Source organism: Phascolarctos cinereus, unplaced genomic scaffold (assembly GCF_003287225.1).
Source record: "Phascolarctos cinereus isolate Bilbo 61053 unplaced genomic scaffold, phaCin_HiC Scaffold_1;HRSCAF=81, whole genome shotgun sequence".
Lineage (NCBI taxonomy): Eukaryota > Metazoa > Chordata > Mammalia > Diprotodontia > Phascolarctidae > Phascolarctos > Phascolarctos cinereus.
The window spans coordinates 60986204-61008688 of NW_027555514.1; the positions used below are offsets into that span (position 1 = coordinate 60986204).

Below are 22485 nucleotides of genomic sequence, written 5' to 3' on the forward strand. Positions count from 1 at the left end.
AATTAATTAATTAATCTAACAAAACTCTCATAACCCTCCTTTTGAGAAAGAAGAAGCCCCAGCTGGACAGCTCAGTGGAGAAAGCTAATAATAGCAAGTGTTACACAGGTATGTTGAAAACACCTGCGGGGCAGCTAGGTGGTGCAATGGATAGACCACCAGTCCTGGGGTCAGGAGGAACTGAGTTCAAACATGACCTCAGACACTCGACACTTACTAGCTGTACGACCCTGGGCAAGTCACTTAACCCCAATTGTCTCACCAAAAAAAGCAAAAAAAACCCAAAAAACAAACCAAACACCTAGAAGAAGGGCTTCTGTACGTTGAATGGACCTCCTTTTTAAAGAGTCCTAGAAGAATGCAGACAAGAGCTATGCAGCATGAAAAGGCATGGATAAATTAGTCTGCATTACTGCAATGAGTACTCATATATATAAGATCACAGCTCCATTAAAATATTAAAGTATGTTCGTCTTCAGTTTTAAGGTCCTAGAGTACAGAGAATAGGGGTCAAGCCAAACGATCCTCTTTATACAGTTCCATGTCATAACTTTTGTTGTTGTTCAGTTGTTGCAGTGATGTCTGACTCTTTGTCCATTTGGGGTTTCCTTGGCAAAGATATTGGAATGGTTAAACAATTCCTTCTTCAGCTCATTTTACAAATGAGGAACTGAGGCAAACAGGTTTAAGTGCCATGCCCAGGGTCACACAGCTAGGAAGTGTATGAGGCCAGTAGATGCTTATTAGTCCTATTTTATAATTGATCATACTAAGGCAACTATAGGGTAAGTGACTTACCCAGCCTCACACAGCTAGCAAGTATCTGAGTCAGAATTTGAATTCAGGTCTTCCTGACTCCAGGCTATCCACTGCTGCCACCTAGTTGTCTTTCATGTTGAATCAATGATTCAATCAAAGATATTGTTGTTCATCCTTTGTTCTAGAAGACCAATGAGGTCATGAGGGTGATATCTTAACTTTGAGAGCACTGGATTTCAGTGAGGCAGAGCTGTGCAAAGTCATCAGCCTCACTCTCTCCTCCAAAGTCATTGGAGTTCAGTGGCAAGACAAAAGTCAAGACAACTGGCGATGGCCCAGGATGCAGTGGGAGACCTTGGCCTTTCTAGGTTAAGGTCTTTCCCAGGTCTCAGTTTGTCTGAGGCAATGCCCATTCAACGACTAAGAGCTAGGTAAGAATTGAGGCAAAAGATGGCCTGGTTTACCAGCCCAAAAGTATCCGTCTGAGAGGGGAAGAAGCTCAGAGTTTCTGGCCAGAACAGAAAACAATCACTATCAAAACTATAAACAACATTTTTACTGTACCAATCAATCAAAGGGATAAACTAAGTGGGGGAAAGTACTTAATATGGGAGGAGTGAAGTGCTTCTGAGCCATCTGGATTAGTTGAAAGAATGAGACACAATTCTGGGCTTATATATTTCAGAGAAGGCATTCCAACAGGAAGTTACTTAAATTTCAGGAGTGCATTGAAGAGGTACACCCTTGTACTGCCATAAGAGGACCGCAGGGAAAGAGAAAGGAGCCCAAAGAGATTGTTAAAGTCTCCCCCTTTCTGTACTCCCCTCCCCCAAGGCCCCTTCATCAGACAATGAAAGGGTAAATGATTTTGAGTTTCTGTCAGAGTTTGTAGCAATGTCGATAAACAGGTAGCCGAAGGCAGGGTCTGCATTGGAGGTTCAGAGACACATTGAAGACAAACTATTCTGCTGAAAGAAGTATCTTCAGGACCCCTCAAGGGCACTAACTCTCCATCCTCAGAGCCTAGCAGAGAGCAACACCTAAGGGGAAGGTCATGGACTCCATGAGGGAGGGAAGGACTTCCAGTAACAAAGAGCTGTGAATTATTCTTTGACATGCACTCTCCTCTCTAAACTTGAGCCCACTTTCTGCTGTGCTTTGTATGTACTTGGGGAAGAGTTATGTCCCAGCCTTTGGGGGTGGGGGGGCCGGTGGTCCCTGCTAGACTGGCTCAGTAGGTATCTTTTTTTTTTTAAGGTAATGAAGTCTGGCTGGCTAAATGACCATCAATGGGGGACACGGCTGATGAGGACTCATGAGCAACATCACAAAAAAACCCCCCAAAACCCCCAAAAAACCTTTACCCCTTAAGGGTTGAAGTAATTGTCATCCTCTAGGGACCCAATCTACTAGTACTAGTGGAAGTTGGTGAGCGGCTCCAGAGGGGGTGCCATATTTATATTAATCATTTCAAATGAATGATATAATGATAAAGTAGCCCTGGAGCGGTACGCTTACTTATGCTGAACATTTCAGATCGACAACGTCTAGCTCTTACCTCAGTATCAAAATGCAATTCATAAGAATTATAATGAGATGGGGAAAAGTTTTAGAGAGCACCTGGTCCAACCCTCTAATTTTACAGGAAACAGAGGTTTAGAGAGGTTAAGGCCCTTGCCCTTTGCCACCCAGATAATAAGACTTGAACCCCAGGTCCTACCACTCCAAATCCAATTCTTTCCACTATATCAATTCAATTAAATTCAGTTGCACAAGTATTAATTAATTTAGCACCTACTGTATGTAAGTATTTAGCACCTACTATTACATATGTAATGTTGCCATGCTGATAATCACTAATAGCCTTAGAGTTATCATGCCATAATACATAAATAGACAGAAGGCTAGACCCAAAGAGATGGAAGAGTATGGGACAAGGATAAAGCTTTCTGTGACTGAAATTAAGAAGGATCCACACATTGACTGCTGACAAAAATAAAGACCCAAACCTTTTAGAAGTAACCCACTCAAAACAAAAAAAAAAGAAAGAAAGACAAGTAACCTTTTCTATAATATGCTTTAGAAACAGTTTCCTATTCAAGAATGAGGTGATTGGTTACCTTATGTTGAAGAAAGCAGGCGAGTTAACATATAACCAACGAATCTGTCACATTGAGGGGACTGTGCTGTGAAAGTAGGTTGAAATGACAAAAGAAAATGTTGTAAGGGTGAGCACAAATAGAAGGATGATGGTCCTCATAGAAGAAAAGGAGCCAGAGAATAAGAATCTACCAGTACTGTCCAAGGGAGGAAGATATCACATATAACAGAAAGGAGTAGTGCAGGAATATTGTGCTCTGTTATAGTGATAGAGATGGGGCTTGGGATCTCACTGGTAAAGGGCATTCCTGGATGAGGAAACCCCTCTCTACCAAAGCAGGCACCTTCTCTGGAACTCAGAGTCTTAGAGAGCTGATCAGATCATTGGGAGAGCAGATGACTTGTCAAGCCTCCAGGATATGTAACCATATGGCAAGTACATATCAGAGGCTCTTCCTGGCCCTGAGGCCAGCTCTCCATTCATAGTACCATGCTGTCTGGCCTAGATGAAATATCTAGATGCATCTGGATGACTAGGTCAATAGTGTCCTGGCCTTAGGAGCTGAGTTCAAATCCTGCCTCACATGCTTACTTGCTGTGTTACCCTGAACAAGTCACTAATTTCTCCCAGCCCCAGTTTCTTCATTTGGGAATGAGATAATAAGGGGGGATTATAATGTCACCTCCTTATAGGGCTGCTGTGAGGATAAGATGAGATAACATATAGAAAGTGCTTTGCAAACCTTAAGGTGTAAATGTTAGCTATTAAATATCCCCCATGATCATTTAATTTCTTTAACCTTGTGCCATGTTCAACAAAGAACCTTCTGATTAGGGCCAGCTAGGTGGCACAGGGGATAGAAAGCTGGGCCTAAAGTCAGGATGGACTGAGTTCAAATCCATCTTGGGTCCCTTACTAGCTATGTGACCCTGGGCAAGTCACTTAACCTCTGTTTGCCTCAGTTTCCTCATCTGTCAAACGGGGATAATAATAGCACTTACCTCTCAGGGTTGTTGTGAAGATTAAATGAGATAATAATTGTTAAAATGCTTAGCACAGTGCCTGGCCCATAGTAAGTACCCTATAAATGTTAACTATTATTATTATAATTATAATTACTGATTCAGTTTCCCATGAATATTTATACAAGAAAAGGGGCAATTTAGATAGCAGACATTCATTTACTGGCAGACATATCTGCCACTACACATCAATAAATTGATTAAGTTAATAATCATAGGGTCGGATTGCTGCTGGGTTAATTTTAAGATGGCAGGCCCGGAAGTAAAAGACCTGGAATTCAGGTCCCCTAACTGAAATGGAGTGCCACTGGAAACATTCCATGACGACAAAACCTACCAAATATGCCCCTCTGATAGTAGCAATGGCATCACACAGCTGCTTATAGAAGCTTTTTCTCATTGTGTCCTCATTCTGCAATTCAAATGCAAATGAAATTATTAGTACATCCTAACCATACCCACTAGGATAATTTTCATAATATACAACTGTTATTTACATTATTCCAATCAACTGGAAGCTTCTAACCGAAATCACTTTTCTTCATAATATTCTCTATACCACATCTATTTCTTTTTTTTAATTTAATTTTTTTTTTAGGCAATTGGGGTTAAGTGACTTGCCCAGGGTCACACAGCTAGTAAGTGTCATGTGTTTGGTCTGAGGCCAGATTTGAACTCAGGTCCTCCTGACTTCAGGGCCAGTGCTCTATCCACTGTGCCACCTAGCTGCCCCCACATCTGTTTCTAATACATCTAATTCTTGATCATATATAATCCAAGAAGACAGGGACTATATGGGTAAAGAAAGTCCACAGCTAATTCTGAAATTTCATTCTAGGCAATAGTTTAAACTATCTTCCCTAAACCTCTTGATAGAGCTGCTGGAAATATAACAAAGATCCATCTGAATTTCCTATCATCTCCTTGCCCCTCTCTTTTGCCATAGAGGCACCATACACAGCAAAATGTTCAGCAAGAAGAATGTGGGAAGACAGAGGTATAACACATAAACTGGATAAGCAACTCCTGCTTGGTCAAAAGTTAGATTATATCTGCTTTTATCATAATTAAAACTGCATTAAAAATAAAATGATCAAGAATCTTATTCCAATTCAAGATGGCAGCTAATGTCAAATTCTGGCTACCCTCTGTTCTAGAGAGGATGCTCTTGTGAAGCCAAGGTCTTGGAAACTTCCTCAAAGAAGGATAGTCATTAACACTGCTCTCTCTGGCTCTAGCCCAGTCATAGAAGAGCACCCCAAGGCACAGAATGGGGACCTCATATATGCAAATCAACTGGTTAGCCTTATTCGGTTTATTCATAATAGCACTAAATAAACAAATAACCAACAAGACAAACTTATCTAATCAGAATAGGGATGATCAGAATTGCACCTTTTCATGAAGAGCTACTATTTCCTCAATAATCATTTGTAGTTCTTTATAGAGTTTATTGGATTCTTCTTTCAGGCGGTCCTCAAATTGCATCTGGAGGTACATTTTGAGATATTTAAAATCTCGTTGAAGGAGAGTAGTAAGCTAAAAAAAAATAAAGTATGTATTATTAGATGCAGATAGGAACATCTCTAGAAAAGATTTTAAAGTAGACTAACTAGGTATTTGCCACACCGTCCCCTCATCCCAGTCTCCTAAGCTGAGAAACCCATTACAATAAAAACAATAATAATTGGTATTTATATAGTTCTTTAAGGTTTCCAAAACACTTAGAAATATTATCTTATTCTGTCCTCACAACAAACATGGATGCTATCATTATGCCCATTTTATAAGTGAGGAGACTGAGGCAGACAGAGGTTAAGTGACCTTCCCTGTGCTAAGAGATATATCCCTCCTTCCTTGTCTTTCATGATGATATAATTACTGAATCATAAGATTACAGATTAAGACCTGGAAGGAATCTTAGAGGTCATCTAGTCCAACTCTTTCATTTTACAAACAAGGAAACTGAGGCCCAGAGAAGTTAAGTGACTTGGTCCCAATTACAAAGGCAAATAAATGCCAGTAGGATATGAACCCAGGACATGATTGCATAGCACTTCATATTAATGTGGTGCTTGACTATTACAAAGTGATTTACAGATTTTGATCTCATTTAACAATCAACAGCCCTGTTATTGAGTGAAAATTAAGTGCTGAAAATACCATAACCGTTTTCTCCTCCCATTTTACAGATAACTAGGAAACCCATGTTCAGAGATTCTAGACAGGTTATACAACTAGTAAATGGTTAGCCAGAACTCAAAACCAAATCTAATTCCATCTATCAGGCTTTCCCTCCTCCCCTTACAGCTTCTCTCTTTACTTTGTTGGCATTCCATGTTCCCATGCCAACCCCACTCCCTCCCATCTTCTTCATTAAAACTTAACTATTCTTTATCCCATTTCCCTCAGAGTCAAGCAGACTGTCTTCCAAGGACACAATTAATTCATTTGATAAACTAATATTTACCAATTTCAAAAGGCTAAAGTGATTCTCACTACTCCCCCCCCACACACACACTGCTCATTGAAAATATCATTTGAATGATAGCCTTTTAATTTTGCTCTTCCCTTTCTTGGCTATCCCAAAAGAATGATTTTTATGGTATGAATTTCAGGCTACAAAGGCAGGAAAGACTGTCATGGTGGACCAATGGAAAGATATTTAAAGGCAGATGGGTTCCTGCAGCAGTAATAAAATCACAGTGTAGAAGCAACCAACTACTCCATCTACTTGTAGTGCTTTTTCTGGGGACAAGACGTACTTGACCTTTCTAATACTCCTGGCAAAGTTTTATATACAAAAATAAAGATACCAGTATCCTGTATAGGCATGGGGTGTGTGTGTGTGTGTGTGTGTGTGTGTGTGTGTGAGAGAGAGAGAGAGAGAGAGAGAGAGAGAGAGAGAGAGAGAGAGAGAGAGAGAGAGAGAGAGAGAGAGAGAGGATTCAGGTCTGATCACATTTCATATCATCCGTGATTAATTCTGTTTACTCTCAGTACTACAACTAAAGAGATAAAGTAATCTTTGGTTTAAAAGGCAGAATTGACCCAATAGCCTTCTCCACGGGCTTGCTATAGTGAGCAGGAACAATGTTTTTACCTTGTCCTAACTTCCCCATTGAGATGCCAGAAAAAAAAAGAGAAAAATAAGTGGGTTAGTTTGTGACCCACTGGAACAGTTTCAGGGACTGAGTCTTAGTGTACTGACCCATGGCCTTAAAGGCTGGACCTAAAGTGAAGGACCTGAGATGAGTCTCAGTTAAACATGTTTCATGGAATTTTGAAAATAATGGGCAAAGTTGTAGTAATTCTCCTGTAGGGAAAGGGATCACACAGGAGACAGAGCTGAAAGGAACATTAGAGATCATTCAGTCCTTCTTTCATTTTGCAGACAGGGATACTGAAGCCCAGGAAAGTTAAGTGACTCAAGGTCATAGAGTTAGCAAATAGCAGACACAGAATCAGGTCTCTTGACTTCACATTCAGTGATCTTTCCACTAAGGAGAAATGTAACTCAGATGAGTATGTTTGCTTCTTGTCAGCAACTCTCTTAAGGCTTTTGGTCAACAAGAAAGTAGGAACTTTGTTGCTTCAATGGATTCATGATTTCAGCAATGTGTTTTAAACTGACCTTTATAGACATGCATGAACTGAAGCTGAGTGAAGTGAGCAGAACCAGGAGAACACTGTACATGGTAACAGCAACATTGGGCGATAATCAATTTTGATAGACTTAGCTCTTCTTAGCAATACAATGATCTAAGACAATTCCAAAAGACTCTTGATGGAAAATGCTATCCACATACAGAAAAAGAACTACAGGGTCTGAATGCAGATCAAAGCATTCTATTTTCACTTTTTAAAAATATTTTTTCTTTCTCGTGGTTTTTCCTTTCTGTTCTGATTCTTCTTTTGCAACATGACTAATGTGGAAATACGTTTAATATGATTATATATGTATAACCTATATCAGATTGCATACCATCTTGGAGAAGAAGAAGAAAAATTATTGGAACTCAAAATCTTACAAAAGTGAATGTTGAAAACTGTCTACATGTAATTGGAAAAAATAAAATACTATTCCATGGGGGGGAAATAAAATTTTCTTTATGGGTTTTAGTTATACAAGTAGGTTCCATTTATAAATGTGTTCTTCACTCTTCTCCAAATAACATGTTTGCAAGTAAGTATTTTGATATAAAGCTAGAGATATATAGGTATATGTTGGACAATGAATCGATCAACAGCAGTCATTAAGCTGTGTGGTAGGCACCATGTGAAATGCTATTGATACAAGTACAAAGAATGAAACAATTCCTAATCTCAATCTCTTTTAATGGAGAAGGCAAAAAGTACATATACAATCATAACAAACAAAAATATAAAGAGAATAAATACAAATGAATCAAAAATAGCTAAATATAAGGTAGGTGGGGATGTAGGGCAAGTCAGTTAATTTCCCTGGGGCTCAGTTTTCTCATCTTTATGGTCTCTGTGTTCACTTCCAGCTCTAGAACTATAATCCATAGATATACACATAGGTGTATGGATATACATATGAATATGCTTCAGGTTCAGTCTTTTTTTCCCTACATATAATTGAGTAAATTTCCACAGATGTATGACAAATCCCAGGGAGAAAAACAAGACTGATACTTCATTGCACAAGTTAACATATATTAATATTAATGGAAGTTAAGTGTATTCAATGATGAAATAACCATCGCCGAAGTTTAATTAATGCTGCCAAGAGCTGCTGAATGTCATTAAAAGGAAAAAATAAAACAGTATATTTCAAGAAACACAGTCAATGAAGAATACACAAACTAAGACAATAAGGATCTGAAAGCATCGAAATAATTTAAAAGAAAGTCAAGATATTACCTTGACTAGTTTTTGTGTTGTGTCACTTAGCTTTTTTATTTCCAATACTTCAGTGACATCTGTTTGAGTAGCACGATCTGTTTTGAAATAGCCTATTTTTAAATCATCTGAAATGGTCACCCTGGAGGAAAGACAAACAAGCCGTCAATATGGTGACCATTGCTTTCTATAAAATGTGGGCTGCTGAAAAGCAATGTGTGCCCTTTTTTTGTAAGCCAAATCACATTTTAAATGTACCAGGAAGGGAGATGTTCTCTGACACAAGAGTCCTATGCCAATGTCTCATCATTGCATGGATGTCACTGATCCTGTGTTCTCAAGGCCTTATCTCCCTGAGGCACAGGCTCTGAAAGGCCAGGCTGGAAAGAACTTTGTAAAGGACTGTGTCTTCTACCCGACGACCATAGTAGGCAAGTAGGAGGAGATTTAAACAGGTTCAAGTCAATTAAACCAACATTCATTTAGTGCCTACTACATGCCAGGCACTATGCTAAGCACTCAGGATGCAAAAAGAGGCAACAAATAATCCTTGCCTTTCATGGAGCTTATAATCTAATGGGGAAGACAGCATGCAAAACAATGTACACAAAGCAAATTGTAGACAGCGTAAGCAGGAAATGACAGAGAAACTGCCCTGGGATTTTAGTCGGGACTTAAAGGAAGCCAGGGAAGCCAGCAGTTGGAGTGGAGGAGGGAGAATGTTCCAGGCATGAGGGATAGTCAGAGAGAATACCGAGAACTGAGAGATGGAGCGTCTTGCTCATGGAATAGCCAGGAGGTCAGTATCACTGGATCAAAGAGAATGTGTTGGGGAGTAAGGTGTAATAAGACTAGAAAGTCAGGAGAGGGCTTGGTTATGAAGGTGTTTGAATGCCAAACAGAGCATTTCATATTTGTTCTTGGAGACAATAACAAGCCGCTGGAGTTTATTGAGTAGGGAAATGATACACTATTTGGCTACAGTAATCTGGGAAACAGATAAATGGAAAATGGTCCTTGATCCATCTCACATCTATCAGACTGGCTACAATCATGATTAGAAGGGGAAAGTGACAAATGTTGGAGGGTGTGTGGAAAAAACTGGGACACTAATACACTGTTGGTGGAATTGTGAACTGATCCAACCATTTGGGAGAGTAATCTCGAATTATGCCGAATGAGTTATAAAACTGTGCATACCTTTTCATCCAGCAATATCACTATTAGGTCTGTTTCCCAAGGTGATCAGGAGAAAACCTGTAGCATTTGTGGTGGAAAAGAACTGGAAATTGAAAGGATGCCCATCAATTGGGGAATGGCTGAATAAGTTGTGGTATACGGTTTTGATGAAATACTACTGCGCTGTAAGAAATGACAAGTGGGGGGGGGCGCAGCTAGGTGGCACAGTGGATAGAGCACTGGCCCTGGATTCAAATCCAGCCTCAGACACATAACACTTACTAGCTATGTGACCCTGGGCAGGTCATTGAACCCCATTGCCTAGCCAAAAAGAAGAAATGACAAGCAGGTTGATTTTAGGAAAACATGGAGAGTTGCATGAAATAATGAAGAGTGAAGCAAGCAGAACCAATAGAACATCATATATAATAACAGCAATATTGTTTGGAGAATAACTGTGAATGGCTAACAGAGTCTGAGTAACATGCATATTCAAATCAACTACAAAGGACTCATGAAGGAAGATGTTATCCACCTCCAGAGAAAGAACTGATGTATGAAGTATGTATTGGGTGATTTCACAGATTTATCTGTGTCAAATGTTGACCTTCTCTAGTGAGGGGTTGGGAGGGAAGGAGGGAGACAGATTGGAGCTCAAAATGTCACAAAAAAATAAAATAAATATATTTTTAAATGGTCCTTGATGCTGTGTGGGCTCTTTGCTGCTTTCACAGTGATGGTTGCAGAGTGGGAGAAGACTTAGCAGTATATCCTCATATAGTTTTAGACTGACTAAAAATATTAATTTAGTTGTTAGTTCTGAAAGGAGAGGTTTTCATCATCAAGAGGAATAAGACCACATCCATGCTGACATTTCTTGCTATAAAAGAGACCCAAAAATATAAAGACCCTGTAGCCACAGGGATGGATGGCTCACTCAAAGATAAATAAATAAATGAACAGACACAAGAAACTTAGAAAACATGCTTGTTGAAGACATGGGAAAAGTAGTTGGGAGGCAAGAGGGTGAGGAAGAATCAGAATCAGAAAGGAATCGTGGTGGGAAACCAAGCAAGCTAAAGCATCCCAAAGGCATTTATAAATGAAAGTAACTATACACTTTTTTTTGGGGGGGGAGGCATAATTCCAGACAAACAACTATATATGAAATGGACAACATCTGCCAGTTTCTATAGTAATCTCTTCTTCATATTAATGACTCCAGGCGTGGCATTCTGTCTACTGTACCACTTAGCTGATGGATGGATGGATCAACTGATGATTCACCGGCAAGAATCACATGGGATGGGAATGGGTTGCAGTATTCACTTGGAGAGGGAGAATCCATACTGATAAGATCATGGATCCATGTTCATTAAGGGGGCTTATTAAAGGAGCCCTGAAGTTAGTCATAGATCATAGGCTAGAGACCATAAAATTTAAGGTTGGAGTAGAGAGAATAACATCATCAATTCCAACTTCCTCATTTTACAGTTGAGGATACTGAGTTTAAGTAAACTGCTTAACATTCTCACAGTGATTTTGTAGCAGAGGGCACATTTGAACTTGGGACTTCTGACTCCCAGTTCAGGATTCCTTATACTGCAATAAGACCACCCCCAAATTTATGTATTTTGTAAATTGGGAATCTCCATATTTTAAGTGTTTTGAAACATGGGGCACATGTGAATAGAATTTTTGGGAAATTTGGGAAAGCCTATTAAGGTATATGTATATACAATTAAGACAGGCAAGCTAAGGCTAAAAAACTTTCAGATTACAATACAAATAATAATAATAGCTAATACTTACATAGTACCTACTGAATGCTAGGCACTATGCTAAAGATTTACAAATATCATCTCATTTGATCCTCACAACCACCCTAGAAGAGAGGTGCTATTATTATCCCCATTCAACTGATAAGGAAACTGAGGCAGACAGTGGTTAAATGACTTGCCCAGAGTCAAACAGGTAGCAAGTGTCTGAGGTGGGATTTGAACTCAGGTCTTCCTGACTCCCAGGCCCAGTACTCTGTGCACTGAAATGTCACCTTGCTGTCTCTTAAAAACACTCAGAAGGCTATCCAAATATCTTATCAGCTTTTACCATGATTAAAAATATTGTATATTGGTTCTAATTCTTACTTACAACATCATTAATGTGAAAATATGTTTAATAGGAATGTATATGTATAGTCTATATCAGATTGCATGCTGTCTTGGGGAGGGAGGTGGGGAGGGAAGGGGAGAAAAATTTAAAACTTAAAAGCTTGTGGAAGTGATTGTTGATAAATCAAAATAAATCAATTTTTAAAATATTACAAAGATAATATGTCTAATAGCCTAGATGGAAAAATGCCTGCAAATATGGTAGTAATGGCAGTTATCTTTTGGTAGTAACAGGAAATAGTACTAATGAGTAAATCTTAATTCAAATGAAATTTTCTGCTTTTCCAGAGCATAATTTTTTTAGAGCCCTAACCTAATTAATTTCATATCCTGAGCTTAGGAACCCCTAAGCCTATGTGCATGGCTGAACAAAAATAACTTAGAGCATCATTAACAGAAACTCCAGAGATTAATGACTAACGAGAAAACACTTTATTTATTCTAAAAATGATTGACAGTTTGAGGCTACACTCTTTTTTCTGATGACCCCGACCATCCATGGTAGTAAGACCATCATCTACCTGTCTATAGCCAGAAAATGCTTTACCCAGATTATCTAGTTTATCTGATTTGATAAAATGCTCTTTGCAAAGTGCTTTTGAAGAGGCTTTAAATGATCCTCTGGTCCAACACTTCATTTGACAAATGATGAAACTGAGGCCCGAAGAGGAGAAACAATTTATTTTTTTTTCTGTTGTTGTTGTTAGGCAATGGGGTTAAGTGACTTGCCCAGAGTCACACAGCTAGTAAGTGTTATGTGTCTGAGGCCGTATTTGAACTCAGGTCCTCCTGACTCTAGGACCAGTGCTCTATCCACTGTGCCACCTAGCTGCCCCAACAATTTATTCTAAAGCACAAAAGAGTAAGCAACAGAAGTCCTAAGTGCAGGCAGCTAGGTGGCACAGTGGATAGAGCACCGGCCCTGAAGTCAGGAGGACCTGAGTTCAAATTGGCCTTAGACCAAACACTTGACACTTACTGGCTGTGTGACCATGGGCAAGTCACTTAACCCCAATTGCCAAAAAAAAAAAAAAGAAGTCCTGGTCTCCTCTATGACAATGCATTATCACCATAATATTGTATGGAAAAACAACTTTGACAGTCTTACCAACTTGGATCAAGGCAATGACCAACTATGATTCCAAGGAAGTGATGGTAACAAGGTACAGAAAGAGAGGACAGGCATTTTTGGAAATGGCCGTGGGAATTGGTTTTGCCTGACTGCTTGCAACAAAGGTCTCTCTCTCTCTCTCTCTCTCTCTCTCTCTCTCTCTCTCTCTCTCTCTCTCTCTCTCTCTCTCCCTCCCTCTCTCTCTCTCGCCCTCTCTGTCTATCCCTTCCTTCAGAATAAAAACATGCTTTAAAAACAAAAACAAATGCTATTATCAATATTATATTTTTTAAGATTATGACATGGGAGTCAGAATAAACAAGTGCCTGTCTGATGTTAGAAAAAATGTGTTTCAAAACACTCTATGATACAAACTATCCTTGCAGTATATGTATATATGTGTGTGTGTGTACTGCTACAGAAAAACTAAAAAATGTGGATGTTTGTTTTTTAGAGTGAATTTATTAGAAAATGTATAAGTGAAAAAAAAATGTTCAATTTCTTCCATGACTGATATGGGAAAAATTTCAATGTGAGACATCAACAGTTATTTTACTTCAATGTAAGCAAATGTAAGCATCTCCCAAACCCTCAAAATCAACCTGGAAAAAACATTACAATATATCAAAGTTGACAGCTATTAGATCTCAGTCCTTCTAGAATCCTAACATGTTCCCTTGGGCTTTTGACCTTCAAGGACACTTTCTCACGGCAGATTCTCTGGCCTTGGCCCCGTTTGGGCATGAGAGGTGGGCATGGGTAGAACTGCTGCAATCCTCTTCTTGCTTACCCTGTGGCTCCCTTGATCTTCCCTGGGTCTTAGAAGTTATCCTTCTGAAGAAAGGATTCTGGGGAAATGGCGGGATAAGGCCAGAAACTACCTTGTTCTCCCAGATTCCTCCACCATTTAAAATAACAGCAGAAAGAATGAAAAGTCTGGGTAAAGTGGTTGTGCAGCCTAGGATAATTTGGAAGGAAGTTAGGAAAGACTTGACTCCCCCCCCTCCAATCCTCCTTCCCCCCTTCCCCAGCCAAGCTTGGTCTGACCTGATGGAAGTGCAAATATCTCCAGGCAGATAAGGCAGAATCAACCAACGACAAGCCCTTGGGGCAGCTGTGTTAGGGGTGGCCCCAGCTTCAGGAACTTTCCTTCCATGACAGTGTGGGGGTTGGGAGGCTCATTAGGAGAAGTGTGCAGGGCTCTCCACCGGTGCTGGACCCACAGCCCAGGCGCACTGCCCTGCCGCAGTCCCAGGCTGCAGCTGTAGTCAAGGAGCAGTGAGCACAGGCTGGTGAGTGAGGTTGTGTCCCTGCTGGCCATGAGCACTCGCTGGAGAGCAGAGCCCCTGGTTTTAGTTCTGGGGCAGAAGAGTGAGCTGAAGCTTGCAGCCACAGGAGAGACTGCCCAAGCAAGGTCACAGCATTGCTGGGGGCCCTGGTCGAGGCTCAGGGGCCAAGAAGTGGCTCAGGAACAGAGAAGAATACCTGAGATCAGGCCCCCCAGATAAAGTTCAGAAAACAACTGCACAAAAAACCTGAAGCCCAAGACATTATTCCACACACCTCTGGTCTAGAGACCAACTCTAACACAAAGTTGACAGCCAAGAAATAAACCACTTGAAAAAAGATTAGTAAGCAAAAGAGAAAGAATCCGACCACAGATAGCTACTATGGTGAAAGAGAACATCTAGGTTCAAACTCAGAAGAAGGTAGTGAAGTTAAGACAGCTACTTTTACTTCAAAGAAAAATGTCAAATGGTCACAAGCCCAAAAAGAATTCTTGGAAGAGCCTAAAAAAGGACTTTAAAAATCAAATAAGAGATGTGGAGGAAAAATTAGGAAAAAATAAAAGTGATAGAAGAAAATCAACAAAATTATGAAAAGAAAATCAACCAATTAGAAAAAAGAGATTCAAAAACTTACAGAAGAAAATAACTTCTTAAAAATTAGAATTGGGCATGAGTAAGATAATGATATTATAAGACACCAAGAAATAATAAAACAAAATCAAATGAATGAAAGAATGGAGGAGAATGTGAAATCTCTCATTAGAAAAACAACTGACTGGGAGAACAGATTGAGAAAAAAACAATATAAGAATTCTTGGACTACCTGAAAGTTGTGATCAAGATAAGAGTCTGGATGCTATACTTCAAGAAATTGTTAAGGAAAACTGCCCTGAAGTTCTAGAATGAGAGTATAAAATAGTAATTGAAAAAATCCAACAATCACCACCTGAAAAAGATTCAAAGGAACATTATAGCCAAGTTTCCAAGCTCCCAGGTCAAAAAGAAAATACTACAAGGAACTACAAAAAAAATTGAAATACCGTGGAGCTACAGTCAAGATAGCACAAGATTTAGCAGATTCTACATTAAAAGATGGAAGGGCATAGAATATGATATCCTGAAGAGCAAAGGAGCTGGATTTGCAACCAAGAATAACTTACCCAGCAAAGCTCAGTATAATTCTGCATGGGGAAAAATGGATATTTAATGAATTAAAGGATTTTCAGGTATTTGTGATGAAAAGAACAGAACTGAATGGAAAATTTGACCTACAAGAATCAGGACAAACATAAGAAGGTAAACATGAAAGACCAATTATAAGGGATTTAATGAGGTCAAACTGTTTACTTCTTATATAGGAAAACATCCGTAACTCTTAAGAATGTTATTATTTGGGGTAGCTAAGTGGCGCAGTGGATAGAGCACCAGCCCTGGAGTCAGGAAGACCTGAGTTCAAATCCGACCTCAGACCCAACACTTGACACTTACTAGCTGTGTGACCCTGGACAAGTCACTTAACCCCAACTGCCTAAAAGCAAAAAAAAGAATATTATCATTACTTGGATAGTTTGAAAGAACATATATATATAGATAGAAGACTTGGGGTTGAGTTGATTATGATGGGATGATCCTAACAAATAAAATTGGGCAGGGAGAGGTAACATGGAGCAATTATGTCAAACAACTGAGGCATGAATGGAAAGGGCTGGTAGTATTAGAATCATATTCGCATCAAAGGGAATAATATATACACCTGGAAGGGTATGAAAGTCTTCTTAACTTACAAAGAAATCAGAGGTGAGGCGAGATGTTAAGGGAGGGACTCTTAGAAGGAGTGCAGATAATGGAGGCAGTGGTTGGAAGTAAATTAGAAGTTTGAGGAGCGTAGGGTAAAAAGAGAGGGACAGAAAGATAAACAGTGAGAAAAAAATAGGGTGGAAGGAAATACACAACTAGTAATTATAACTTTGAATGTGAATGGGATAAACTTAGGTATGAAATGGAAATGGATAGCAGAATGGATTAAAAACCAGAATCCAACAATATGTTGTTTACAACAAACACATTTTAAAATGAGAGTTTTGCGTAGAGTAAAAATAAAAGGCTGGAGTAGAATTATTATGCTTCAGATGATGGAAAAACAGCAGGGGTAGTAATCATGATCTTAGACAAAGTTAAAAATAGATTTAATTAAAAGAGATAAACTGAGAAACTACATTATGATAAAAGGTACCCTAGGTAATGAAGTAATGTCAATACTAAACCTATATGCACCAATTGCACCCACATTTTTAAAGGAAAAGCTAAATGAATTATAGTTTGAAATAGATAGTAAAACTATAATTGTGGGGGACTTCAACCTCCCCCTCTCAGAACTAGATAAATCTAACAAAAATACATAAATAAGAAAGAAGTCAAGGAGATTAATAGAATTTTAAATAAGCTAGATATGATAGTTATCTGGAAAGAACTGAATGGGAATAGAAAGGAATATACCTTTTTTCTCAGTGATACATGATATCTTTAGAAAAACTGCCAATATATCTGGACATAAAAACTTTATAGTTAAATGCAGAAAAATTAAATGTATCCTTTTCAGATCACAATACAATAAAAATTATATTTAACAAGGCACCATAGAAACACAGATTAAAAAATTAATTGGACACTAAACAACCTAATCTTAAAGAATGAATGAGTTAAAGAATAAATCAGAGAAACAATCAATAATTTCATTAAAAAGAATGGCAATAATGAGGCAATATACCAAAACCTATGGAATGCAGCGAAAGTAGTGATGAGAGGAATATTTATATCTCTAAATGCTTATATCAATAAAGTAGAGAACAAGCAAACCAATGAATTGGGTATGCAATTTAAAAAAATACCTAGAAAAAGAACAAGTAAAAAATCTTCAATTAAACATCAAATGGAAATCTTAAAAATTAAAGGTAAGATTAATAAAACTGAATATAAGAAAACTATTGAACTGATGAATAAAAGTAGGAGTTGGTTTTATAAAAAAAAATAAAATAGATAAATCATTGGCTAATATGATATTCAAAAAAACAGAAGAAAACCAAATCACTAGTATCATAAATGATTAAAAAAAACCCGCTAATGAAGATGACATCAAAGCAATTATAAGCAGTTACTCTGCCCAATTATGTCAATAAATTTAACAATTTAAGTAAAATGGAAAAATACAAAAATACAAACTACCTAGATTAACAGAAAAAGAAATAGAATATCTAAATAAACCTATTTTAGAAAAAGAAATTGAACAGGCCACACAAATGAGCTTCCTAAGAAAAAAGTATCTGGACTAGATACATTTACAAGAAAATTCTACCAAACAATTAAAGATCAACTAATTCCAGCATTAAATTATTTGGATTAATAGGCAAAGAAGGAGTCCTACCAAACTCCTTTTATGAAACTTATATGGTGTTGGTATCTAAACCAGGAAGAGCAAAAATAGAGAAAGAAGATTATAGGCCAATTACATTAATGAATAGGGATGCAAAAATCCTAAATAAAATGCTAGCTAGGAGACTACAACAATATATCACAAAGATTACACATTTTAACCAAGTGAGCTTTATACCAGGAATGCAGGGATGGTTTAACATAAGGAAAACTATTAATATCACATTATATTCAGAACAAAAGTAACAAAAATAGTATTATAGATGCAGGAAAAGCTCTTGACAAAATACAATACTCATTCCTATTAAAAACACTTGAAAGCATAGGTAGAAATGGATCGTTCCTTAAAATGATAAGAAGCATCTACCTAAAACCATCAGCAGGCATTATTTGTAATGGGTATAAGCTTGAAATCTTCCCAATAAGATCAGGAGTGAAATAAGGATGCCCATTGTCACCATTATTATTCAATATTGTATTAGAAATGCTAGCAGTAGTAATAAGGAAAGAAAAAGAGAAACTGAAGGAATCAGAATGGCCAATGAGGTAATAAAAGTATCTCTTTTTGCAGATGATATGATGATATACTTGGAAAATCCTAGAGATTCAGCCAAAAAGTTAGTCGAAACAATTAATTTTAGCAAAGTAGCAGGATATAAACTAAACCCACATAAATCATCAGCATTTCTGTATATCACCAATAAATCCCTGCAAGAAGAGATAGAAAAAGCTCATTTAAAATAACTCTAGACAATATAAAATACCTGGGAGTATACCTGCCAAGACAAACCCAGGAATTACATGAACATAATTTTAAAATACATTTTATACAAATAAATAATTGGAGAAATATGAATTGTTCATCACTGGGCAGAGCCAATATAATAAAAATTACAATTTTGCCTAAATTAATTTACTTATTCAATGCCACCCCAATTAATTTACCAAAAAAGTATTTGAGCTAGAAAAAATAATAGTGATATTCATTTGGAAAAACAAAGGTCAAGAATATCAAAGGAATTCATTTTAAAAATGTAAAGGAAGAAAAAAAATGTAAAGGAAGGTTTATTAGCACCAGATCTTAAACTATACTGTAAGGCAGTAATTTTCAAAATTATCTGGTGCTGGCTAAGACAATAGAAAGGTAGTTCAGTGGGATGGAGTAGACGTACAATACACAGTATTAAATGATTATAGTAATCTTATGTTTGACAAATGTAAAGATTTGCGGGTGTCCTTTCCCATTTTCCCCTCCTCCCCCATACCTTGCCACAATTCGTTAGAAGCAAATTCACCAGGCAGTTGAAATGTCTATTGTTGTTCAATTGTGTCCAACTCTGTGATTTTAGGGCTTTCTTGGCAAAGTTACTGGAATGGCTTGCCATTTCCTTCTCTGGCTCATTTTACAGATGACAAAACTGAGGCAAACAGGGTTAAGTGACTTGTCCAGGGTCACATTGCTAGTAAGTATCTAAGACCATATTTGAACTCAGGTCTTCCTAACTCCAGCTCTGACACTCTATCCACTGCATGACCTAGTTGTCCTGAATGTCTTCCCTTATTAATAAAGTTAGATTTTCAATCCTCTTGATCAAACCTTGCATCCATACCCCGTTCTCCGCGGAGGAGCTGCAGTCCCAAGACTGTGGTGCCAAACTGTCATGGTACCTTCCCTGAGCCCTCATAGCCTACAGTGATTTCAGTCTGGATTTTTTATTCAACTCTGAGCTGTTGCTTTCTGTTCAAATCTATACCTCTGGAGGCACTCAAACAATTCTTGGACTTTGGGATTCCTAGCTCATAGGTAGAGACAATAAACAATTCCTGGAACCAAAAAGCAATGGACACCTAATCAATGGCTCTTCCATTGGATCTATCATTTCTTAGGGGGCCAAATGGGAGTGGAGTGGGTGAAAAAGTGAGCAAGGGATGGGAAAGTTCCTGAGTATTTGTCTTGCCTTTTAAAAAAAAAAAGGTCATTATTTTTTAAAAGTTGTGACATACACAATTCATTCCACCAATAAGGATATGATTCTATGTCAATAAATAGGATTTGCCATAGACATTTAGGTTTAGTGGCTATAGGGATTTGTAGTCTTGGTGGTGGCTGTTTTTTTTTTTATTTTAATGAGGGGTGCTGGCAAATTTTTTTCTAACGTATTTAACATTATGAAATTTTACCAAACTTGTATTTTGGCCAATGTCCACATACTATTTTTAAAATGGCCACCAGAATCTTCAAAGATTACAACTAGTTAAGATCCAAGTTTTATCTATCTACAGTAAAAGTGTTTTTCTAAGTGTGAAAAAGTGTATGTTGGACAAAGAGGGCATTTGTTTATAGTGAATTAATCAGTGTCTCTAGGATATTTTAAACTGGACTTGTGAACCATAAGAAAGTGAGAGATTATTGGTTCAGTGCCATTTTAAGCACTTTTGTTCTTTTGCCTGTTAGGATAACAAATGTAAAGCTGAAATAGACTATTGATACCATTTGGTACCATCCTCTCCTTTTAACCAGATGAGAAAACTGAGTCCCATAGAGACTAAACCACTTCCTTAAGCTTACAGTGGTATAAATAGCAGAGCTGAAATTTGGAACCTAGATAAGGAGGGCTCCTGGTCTAAACTGGATTTAAAGTCAGAGGACCTGGTCCAAATACTCTGCTACTTTTCACCAGGCCCCCCTTGGTGATTCTCAGTTTCATCATCTGTAAAATGATAACCTTTGAGGTCCCTTCCAGCCCTAAATTTCTGATCCTGACTCCAAGGGCTAACATTTTTGGGAGGGTTTGTCATTGTTTCCCCCACTACACCACTCTATCTTCTAGTATCTTGCATTAAGAGTGTTTTATTCTTTTATATATGAAGTTAGTGTGCTCTGGCTTGCCAAATTGGCTTTAAAAAATCTTTTTTAATCTTAGTTACAAGGTTTTGGAAAGGGTAGAATGAAGGGATGTAGTTAGAAATGATGTAAAAACACAAGATTTTTTTTATCAATAAAATAATATTTTTCAAAGTTTCCTCTTCCCATTATTGAATAATTGCCCCTGAAATAGAATCAAGAGGCTCTAGCTTTAGAAAAGGGCTTTAGTGAGCAGGTATAGACTCACTAGAGCAGGGGTTCTTAATCTGACTGCCAGTGGACTTGTCTTTTTAAATATTTTGATAACTGTCTTTCAACATAATTGGTTTCCTTTGTAATCCTTTGTGTCTTATTTTATTCGTTTAAAAACATTATCCAGAGAAGAGGTCCTTAAGTGTCACCAGGCAGCCGAAGGGTTCTATGACATATACAAGGTTTAACAGTCTCCGCCTAGAGCACCTGGACTACAAGAACTCGGCTAGTTCTGTTCTCGGTCCACTCGGAGCTCTGCTCTTGGTCATGAGTTTGGGGGAGTCGAGGATACCAAAGGTTATAGAATATGAAATGGCAGAAATCAAGATCGTCTTTGCAGTCAGGGACCCTCGGTTCAAGTCTGGACTCTGACACTGTGTGACCTTGTCACTCTGGCCTTAGTTTCCTCTTCGGTAATAGGAGGGGGTTGGACTTGGTGACCTCTGAAGGTCCCTTGCAGGTGTGAGTGTACAAAGCCGATGATATCTGGGAGGGACAGGGACGGAGGACGGAGGAGCGTGCTGAGGCACGGTCCTGGACCAGAGGGAGGCCGGAGGGCTGGGAGCTGTGAGGTCTAAGGTGTTCCTGAGATGCATTTCGGGCGAAGGTCAAGGACCGGACTGGGAGCGCTTCCCAAAGCCCGAGGTTAGGTTTACAGGAACGGCGTCTGCCGCGGGGCGCTCGGGAGCCCCTAGTTACCGAGGGTCGAAATCGAAGTATTCCAGCTGTTCCTCTAAGGGTTGGACGTGGAACTTCTTCCATCGCTCCATCGAAGGCGGCGGGCCCCACGTCTCCACCCGGGGTAGCTCGGCGCTCTGGGGTTCAGCCATTTGCGCCCCGAGAGGATCGGCTCTCTCGGACCCAGCCATTTGCGTCCTGGCCGAGCAGCAGGCAGGCACCGGGGGTGTAGCTGGGGCACGGAGCCTGGCGTCGGTTGTCATAGCGACCGCTCCAGGGCCCGGAACACAGAAAGCTGTGTTCTGATTGGAGGAGACGGAGAAGAGGGCGGGAGGGAGGAGGAGCAAAGCCGCGTCGTTTTCGTAAACATTACCCTGGGGGCGGGGCGCGTAGAGAGCCAGGCATGCATTCGCCGCATTCTCTCCCTCCCCCTCTTCCGCCTCTCCCTCCCGCTGCGCCTCTCGCTTCATTCACGCGGGAGTTCCCAGCCCGGAGTCTCTGAGCGCCGCAGTCCGTCACTCTGGTGCGCGCAGCGCCGCGAGTTCGAACTCCACCACCGCCGCGTGACAGCTGTGACTCCGTGCAAGACAGGGATCCTCTCCGGGCCTCAGTGCCCACATCTGTAAAATGGGCGAAAGACATATCGCCTGCCTTCCAGGGTTGTTCTGAAGCTCAAACCAGATCCCACCAGGTCAGTCAAGCCCTTTGCACACCTGGGAGCACTGTATCCCTCAGAGCTATTAGTAATTAGGGGTAGGGCAC

General features: G+C 39.2%; 1 protein-coding gene across 1 annotated transcript in view; it reads right to left on the reverse strand.

Annotated features, from left to right (window-relative positions):
* Nucleotides 1-21944, reverse strand: part of CUNH10orf67 (chromosome unknown C10orf67 homolog) — a 105552-nt gene extending 83608 nt beyond the window's left edge. The window contains exons 1-4 of the mRNA XM_020978253.1: nt 21745-21944; nt 8770-8890; nt 5278-5421; nt 4220-4294 (exon numbers count right to left, since the gene is read on the reverse strand). Of these exons, the coding sequence (XP_020833912.1) occupies nt 4220-4294; nt 5278-5421; nt 8770-8890; nt 21745-21914 (510 nt within the window). The 5' untranslated portion in view covers nt 21915-21944. The remainder of the gene's footprint in view (nt 1-4219; nt 4295-5277; nt 5422-8769; nt 8891-21744) is intronic.
* Between the last annotated feature and the right edge of the window lie 541 nt (nt 21945-22485).